The 8,490-nt window shown below is 49.2% G+C and overlaps 1 protein-coding gene across 1 annotated transcript; it reads left to right on the plus strand.

Moving 5' to 3' along the window:
* Positions 1 to 1,112: 1,112 nt before the first annotated feature.
* LOC112075500 (ankyrin repeat and fibronectin type-III domain-containing protein 1-like) lies at positions 1,113 to 7,142 on the plus strand (the record flags this gene model as incomplete). The annotated part of the gene is made up of 3 exons (XM_024142493.1): positions 1,113 to 1,335; positions 1,793 to 1,985; positions 6,461 to 7,142. Coding segments are annotated over 3 exons (1,098 nt in total), but the record flags the coding sequence as incomplete, so codon positions are not given.
* Positions 7,143 to 8,490: the final 1,348 nt, after the last annotated feature.

Here is an 8,490-nt window from a genome sequence, read left to right on the forward strand (position 1 = left end):
TAACTATGATAATCAACTATAACCAACTATAATAACTATGATAATCAACTATAACTAACCATAATAACTATGATAACTAACTATAAACACTATGATAATCAACTATAACCAACTATAATAACTATGATAATCAACTATAAACAATATGATAATCAACTATAACCAACTATAATAACTATGATAATCAACTATAACTAACCATAATAACTATGATAACTAACTATAAACACTATGACAATCAACTATAACTAACTATAAACACTATGATAAGCAACTATAACTAACTATTATAACTATGATAATCATCTACAACTAACTATAATAACTATGATAATCAACTATAACTATGATAATCAACTATGACTAACTATAATAACTATGATGCTTTATCACTATGATAATCAACTATAACTAACTATAATAACTATGATAACTAACTTTAACTAACTATGACAATCAACTATAACTGTCACGCCCTGGCTATAGAGAGGGTTTTTATTCTCTATTTTGGTTAGGCCAGGGTGTGACTAGGGTGGGCAGTCTATGTTCTTTTTTCTATGTTGTTGGTTTTCTATGTGTTTGGCCTGGTGTGGTTCCCAATCAGAGGCAGCTGTCTATCGTTGATTATCCCTATCTCTGATTGGGAGCCATACTTAGGTAGCCTGTTTTCCATTTTGTGTTGTGGGTGATTAATTTCTGTTTAGTGTGTGTTGCACCTGACGGAGCTGTTTCGGTTGTCACTTTGTTGTTTTGYTTTGTAGTGTTCAGTTTCTATTAAACATGACGAACACTTACCACGCTGCGTTTTGGTCCTCTCCTTCTCCAGACGACAATCGTGACAATAATAATAACTATGATAATCAACTATAACTAACTATTATAACTATGATAGACAACTATAACTAACTATAATAACTATGATAATCAACTATAACTAACTATGATAATCAACTATAACTAACTAAAATAACTATGATAATCAACTACAACTAACCATAATAACTATGATAATCAACTACAACTAACCATAATAACTATGATAACTAACTATACTAACTATGATGCTTTATAACTGTGTTATGTGTATAATGATGTTTTGTCCTCTATTGCAGCAGCTGGATGAGATGTGGCAGGAGCTGCGTTGGATCACTGATGCCCTGCAGTATGCCCGCTACAAGCATCCCAGTGGCGGTGTGCCCATCACCCGCCTGGTCAATGCCAGCAAGCCTGAGTCAGACCAGGGGGCACAGAAGAGTGACTCAGCATCCTCTACCATGGACTACCTACCCACACCATCACCCTCACCTGAGCTACGACCCAGGAAGGCTGCTAGTGGTGAGGAGAATGACACACACACACACACACACACCATCTTTGCTGTCCATCGAAGATGATGATGAAGATGCTCCTCTTGTGGATGGGGGGGTAGGGGTGTGTTAGCACTTCAAGACGCACACACTCACATCTCTAGATACGGTGCATACAACAACAACAACAACAAAATCACCCTCACTCCACATACTGGAATTACGTAAAGGATGGCCTTTATCTTCAGCYAAACACATACCCCCACTCTACAATCATAGTTTGTTCTGTGTCTGTGTGCAACACTATCTTGTACATGGACTGTATGTGTCCCACTGGGCACACACTGGTTGAATCAATGTTGTTTCCATGTCATTTCAATTAAATTTACGTTGGACCAACGTGGAATAGACATTGAATTGACGTCTGTGCCCAATGGGGTGTTTCTGACCTGTCTGTCTGTCTGTCTGTCTGTTTCCTCCCTCAGACTCCCAACTGGGGTCAGATGAGGACGGTTGTTCAGAGGTGTTCCTGCCAACAGACAGCGACTATGACTCCAGCGAGGCCTTGTCCCCCCGTGAGCTGGACCTGCTCTACTCTCCCCAACAGGACCTATCCCGGCAGGCTGTGCACGCCCTGGGAGGCAGCGCTCCCGACGTACTGCAGATACACGAACTAAGGTACAATAACAACCTCTAACCCTGACCCTGACGTACTGCAGATACACAAGCTTAGGTACCACCTTTAACCCCTGACCCTGACGCACTGCAGATACACAAGCTCAGGTATGAGAACAACCTTGTAAGAATATTTTAAGATAATACACAACACAGAGGACTAGAGGTAAATAGGGAATTAACAATCAATGGAAATGGTTGTTTTTCAGTTCAACATCTGGTTCGAATCTGTGTARGGGTTTCAATCCTGGACTCATAGCTACGTGTGGCAAGATCTCATTGGTCTGAATCGTCTATACATTGAGCCTGAAACAGGATACTTGTTATTTGACCATTGGCCCAATTTTACTGCAAGGAATTCTAATTGGTCAACCACAGGCTAGGGTTGGGGGTTATAAATTACATCCTGTCACTTTGTTCTGTGGAGAATCATTGAGGACTGGGAAGAAGGAACATCGACCATCTACTTCCCAGCATAACATCTATGATTTGTTATTTTTGAATAAACCWATTTTTCTCCCCCTGATTTGCTTTGGGGTCTGTGTTATTCAAGAATAACATCAACTGCTAACAACCTCTAACCCTGACCCTGACATACTGCAGATACACGAGCTCAGGAAGAGAATGACCTCTAACACTGACCCTGAAATACTGCAGATACACGAGCTCAGGAAGAGAATGACCTCTAACCCTGACCCTGAAATACTGCAGATACACGAGCTCAGGAAGAGAATGACCTCTAACCTGACCCTGAAATATGCAGATACACGAGCTCAGGAAAGAGAATGACCTCTAACCCTGACCCTGACATACTGCAGATACACGAGCTCAGGAAAGAGATGACCTCTAACCCTGACCCTGAAATACTGCAGATACACGAGCTCAGGAAGAGAATGACCTCTAACCCTGACCCTGACATACTGCAGATACACGAGCTCAGGAAGAGAATGACCTCTAACCCTGACCCTGACATACTGCAGATACACGAGCTCAGGAAGAGAATGACCTCTAACCTGACCCTGACATACTGCAGATACACGAGCTCAGGTAGAGAATGACCTCTAACCCTGACCCTGAAATACTGCAGATACACGAGCTCAGGTAGAGATGACCTCTAACCCTGACCCTGACATACTGCAGATACACGAGCTCAGGTAGAGAATGTGTCACGTTCCTGACCTATTTCTGTTAGTTTGTTGTATGTGTTAGTTGGTCAGGACGTGAGTTGGATGGGCATTCTATGTTGTCTGTTTCTATGTTGGTTTAAGGGTTGCCTGGTATGGCTCTCAATTAGAGGCAGGTGTTTGGCGTTCCTCTAATTGAGAGTCATATTTAGGTAGGTTGTTTCACAGTGTTCGTTGTGGGTGGTTGTCTCCTGTGTCTGTATGTATGTTCGTCCACACGGGACTGTAGCGTTTGTTTGTAGTCGTGTACCTGTTCGTGCGTTCTTCATGTTGTATGTAAGTTCCATGTCAGGTCTGTCTACGTCGTGTTTGTTATTTTGTAATTTTCAAGTGTTTTCGTGTTCGTTTCGTAATTCAATAAATTTAGTTATGTCATCATACCTCGCTGCACATTGGTCTTCAGATCCCTCTCTCCTCTCCTCGTCCGAGGAGGAGGAATTAGAGAATCGTTACAGAACACCCACCAAATTACCAGAACCAAGCAGCGGGGAAAAGGGCAGCGACAGCAACCGCAGAGATCCCAGGATTCATGGACATGGAGGAGATCTTGAACGGAGAAGGACCCTGGGCACAGGCTGGGGAGTATCGCCGCCCAAAGCTGAGCTGGAGGAAGCGAAAGCTGACGGCGGCGATATGAGGAGGCAGCACGGCAGCGGGACAGGTACGAGAGGCAACCCCAGAAATGTTTTGGGTGGGGCTAGAGAGGAGTGTGGCTAAGCCAGGTAGCAGACCTGAGCGCACTCCTCGTGCTTATTATAAGCAACGCGTCACTGGTCAGGCACCGTGTTATGCGGTTAGCGCACGGTGTCCAGTGCGTGCCCATAGCCCGGTGCTCTATAGAGCAGCCCCCGAAAGTGTCATGTGAGTGTGGGCATCCAGCCGGGGCGTATTGTGCCTGCTCAGCGTGTCTGGTCTCCGGTACGCAGTTTCGGTCCAGGGTATCCTGCGCTGGCTCTGCGTGCTGTGTCTCCGGAGCGCTGGGAGGGTGCAGTGCGTCCTATGCCTACGCTCCGCTCGTACCGGGCAAATGTGGTAGTGGAGCCTAAGAGAGAAGTGCGCGTAGTAGGCCTAGATCTCCAGTGCTCATCCACAGCCCGGTTCAACCTGTGCCTGCACTCTGGAGGGTACGGGCTGGTGTAGTATTCCAGCCTGGGGGAGTGGTGCCAAGGCTGCGCACCAGAGCTCCAGTACTCCCCACAGCCCGGTCCTTCAGGTGCCTCTTAACATCAAGCCTCCTGTAGGTCTCTCCAGCCTGGTGGGTCCTGTGGCAGCCCCACGCACCAGGCTGTCTCTCCGTCTCCTCCCTACAGGTGTGCCCGTCTGCCCAGCGGCGTATGAACTGCCCGTCTGCCCAACGGCGCCTGAACTGCCCGTCTGCCCAACGGCGCCTGACTGCCGTCTGCCACGCGCCTGACTGCCCGTCTGCCCAACGGCGCCTGAACTGCCCGTCTGCCATGAGCCTGCAAAGCCGCCCCGTCTGCCATGAGCCTGCAAAGCCGCCCGTCTGCCATGAGCCTACAGAGCCGTCCGCCAGACAGGAGCCGCTAGAGCCTTCCGCCAGACCGGATCAGCCAGAGCCTTCCGCCAGACCGGATCAGCCAGAGCCTTCCGCCAGACCGGATCAGCAGAGCTTCCGCCAGACCGGATCAGCCAGAGCCTTCCGCCAGACCGGATCAGCCAGAGCCTTCCGCAGACCGGATCAGCAGAGCCTCCGCCAGACCGGATCAGCCAGAGCCGTCCAGCCAGGCCAGCCAGAGCCGTCCAGCCAGGACCACCAGAGCCGTCCAGCCAGGACCAGCCAGAGCCGTCCAGCCAGGACCTGCAGAGCCGTCCAGCCAGGACCTGCCAGAGCCGTCCAGCCAGGACCAGCCAGAGCCGTCCAGCCAGGACCAGCCAGAGCCGTCCAGCCAGGACCAGCCAGAGCCGTCCAGCCAGGACCAGCCAGAGCCGTCCAGCCAGGACCAGCCAGAGCCGTCCAGCCAGGACCAGCCAGAGCGTCCAGCAGACCGCAGAGTCCCTCAGCCAGGACCTGCCAGAGTCCCTCAGCCAGGACCTGCCAGAGTCCCTCAGCCAGGACCTGCCAGAGTCCCTCAGCCAGGACCTGCCAGAGTCCCTCAGCCAGGACCTGCCAGAGTCCCTCAGCCCGGAGCTGCTGCCCTTATCCCGATGCTGCCCCTTCATTTAGGTGGGTTTAGTTGGAGGGTGGTCATTGGGAGGGGATACAGAAGCGGGGAGTGACTATGGTGGTGTGGGGACAGCGTCCGGAGCCTGAGCCACCACCGTGGTCAGATGCCCACCCAGACCCTCCCCTAGACTTTGTGCTGGTGCGCCCGGAGTTCGCACCTTAAGGGGGGGGGTTATGTCACGTTCCTGACCTATTTCTGTTAGTTTGTTGTATGTGTTAGTTGGTCAGGAAGTGAGTTTGGGTGGGCATTCTATGTTGTCTGTTTCTATGTTGGTTTAAGGGTTGCCTGGTATGGCTCTCAATTAGAGGCAGGTGTTTGGCGTTCCTCTAATTGAGAGTCATATTTAGGTAGGTTGTTTCACAGTGTTCGTTGTGGGTGGTTGTCTCCTGTGTCTGTATGTATGTTCGTGCCACACGGGACTGTAGCGTTTGTTTGTAGTCGTGTACCTGTTCGTGCGTTCTTCATGTTGTATGTAAGTTCCATGTTCAGGTCTGTCTACGTCGTGTTTGTTATTTTGTATTTTCAAGTTTTCGTGTTCGTTTCGTAATTCAATAATATTAGTTATGTCATCATACCTCGCTGCACATTGGTCTTCAGATCCCTCTCTCCTCTCCTCGTCCGAGGAGGAGGAATTAGAGAATCGTTACAGAATGACCTCTAACCCTGACCCTGAAATACTGCACGATACACGAGCTCAGGAAGAGAATGACCTCTAACCCTGACCCTGACATACTGCAGATACACGAGCTCAGGAAGAATGACCTCTAACCCTGACCCTGAAATACTGCAGATACACGAGCTTCAGGAAGAGAATGACCTCTAACCCTGACCCTGACATACTGCAGATACACGAGCTCAGGAAGAGAATGACCTCCAACCCCTGATCCCGACACACAAGCTCAGCTAAAGATAGAGCTGCTACCCTAAAGAGCTACCGCTTTTGTCCTGTCCAGTCCACTTGTGACCCCATAAACCTCTTTTCACCCAGCCCTGCCTTTCCCTGCCCCCCCTCTCTCCAAAGATGTGTCCCTGTCCCCCACTCTCTTTTCCTCTATAATCTGCTTTGTCTTTTTGACAGAGCCTAATGGATATTTTTTTCCCTTTCCAGGTACAGCATCTGCCAGCCCAAAGACCTCCCCCTCTCCCCCGCCTTCCCCCTCTCCCCAGGCCCACCCCTCTCCCCTGCCCTCATCCTCCCAGAGACCACCTTTTCTTGCACCAAAATCCTGGAGGGTCTCTCCCTCTCCAAGACGACCCAGGACCAGCACTCCTACACCCCTCTTTGGCCCCTAGCCAACCCCCCAACCAAGCGGAAGCTGCTGTCCAGGAGCCATGGGGCGGCTGGGGCCCAGCAGGGCTACTTCAGTGGGCCCCAGCACTGGTTAAAGGGCCACAGCGACAGCCACACTGGGTCCCTGTCTGAGGGGGTCTATACCAGGCAGAAGGACGCAGACCTGCCCCTGGATCTCCCATCCCCTCAGGGGGAGACATACGTTAGTCATGCTTCCTGTGTCCTGGAGGGCAGTGGGGCGGAGCAGAGGGAGCCCAGGCCCCATGTCAGGAGGATCTTTGTGGAACCGTGTAAGGAAACATCGCCTGAGAACAGGGGTTGGGGAGAGGAGAGAGGGATGGAGGGACGGGAGGAGAGAGGGGCAGGGGTGATGGTGGTTGTCACAGAGGAGGGGTCAGGAGAGGAGGCATATGAAGGAGCGACAGCCCAGGATGTGGACTCAGACGACCAAACGAACACACAGGTGTCAGAGATCCTCAGCAGCACGCTCCAGGATTGAATGATAATCAGTAACACGCTCCAGGATTGAATGATAATCAGTAACACGCTCTAGGATTGGATGATAATCAGTAACACGCTCTAAGATTGGATGATAATCAGTAACACGCTCTAGGATTGGATGATGGTTTGGCATGGTGCTCCAGGTTCTGGTTGCACCAGTTGTGCATAACAAAACTAATGCACGTTCATGAGATTCGTAGGCTTTTAACATCCTCGTGGCGCTTTCTAAACTTACCATCACTTCGCAAAGCCCACAACTATGCATGTTTTCTTAACCAGAACTGGTTGGATCCATAAAGAATCACTGTGGGAATAGATATCACACATTTAGCATGTTATAATGTAGCATAAATCAAGTGTATTATTTTGCTATTGACTCGCATTGATTATTTTGCTATTGATTAGGCAACTCCAAAAGCCTGCGCAGGTTGTAAAATATGAACATGAGACTCATATCCTTTTGAAAATATAGATCGCTATCATGATGAAGAGAGTCCCAATTTAACCCTACGGCTGCTCCCTACTAGATGTAGTCTATGCCCAGTCATAGCTCATAGAAGGGCTTACGACCAGGTGGTGCAACAGGTATCATTTTTAGGTCCGGCATAGAGTGCGTTTTACGTCGGACATAGAGTAACGATCCACTTACAACCCGGTGAAACCGGCCCCAGGATTGGACGATGCTCAGGTAAAAAGTTTAGCATTGGCCCATGTTCAGTAACACACTCTAGCATTTGACAGTGGTTCAGTAACGACCTCCAGGATTGGACGACGGCTCAGCAACATGTTCTTGGAGTGGACGATACTGAGTAACAAGCTTTTGAACGATTGTACAATGGATAATTGATGACATTTGGATGGAGCATACAGTACGTATCCCTCCACGTTCTATCCAAACTGCCACCAAGGCACCTTTTCCCTGTCTGTTTCTGCCTCTGTGTGTGTTTGTGTGGGCCTCGTTCCTTCTTTCATCGCTTTCTCTCTGTCCTTCATATCCCTGTGGACAGGCATGCTGAACTGACTCTGAGCTCGTGGACGTGTGTAGCTCACAGACGGGACAACCCTTGCTCTCTCTGTACAATGTACTAGAGACTCAAGTTGCTGGCCAACTGTCTGAACTGTAGAACTCAGAACCAAGCCAAGGCTCCAACTGTTATGACCTATAACCAATGCAACATGAACTAAAGCACTGCTTTACCTTTGCACTTGAATCTGTGTTGATGGCCGCAAGAGCTCGGAGTCGCTATTTCAATTGATGGGTATTCGTGGTACATTTGTCGATTTACATATTAGATACAAGCCTTGTGTTTCTCTACACAGCAAATTGGCCAGTGTTAACTAGTGTT

This window comes from Salvelinus sp. IW2-2015, unplaced genomic scaffold (genome assembly GCF_002910315.2).
Source record: "Salvelinus sp. IW2-2015 unplaced genomic scaffold, ASM291031v2 Un_scaffold3201, whole genome shotgun sequence".
Lineage (NCBI taxonomy): Eukaryota > Metazoa > Chordata > Actinopteri > Salmoniformes > Salmonidae > Salvelinus > Salvelinus sp. IW2-2015.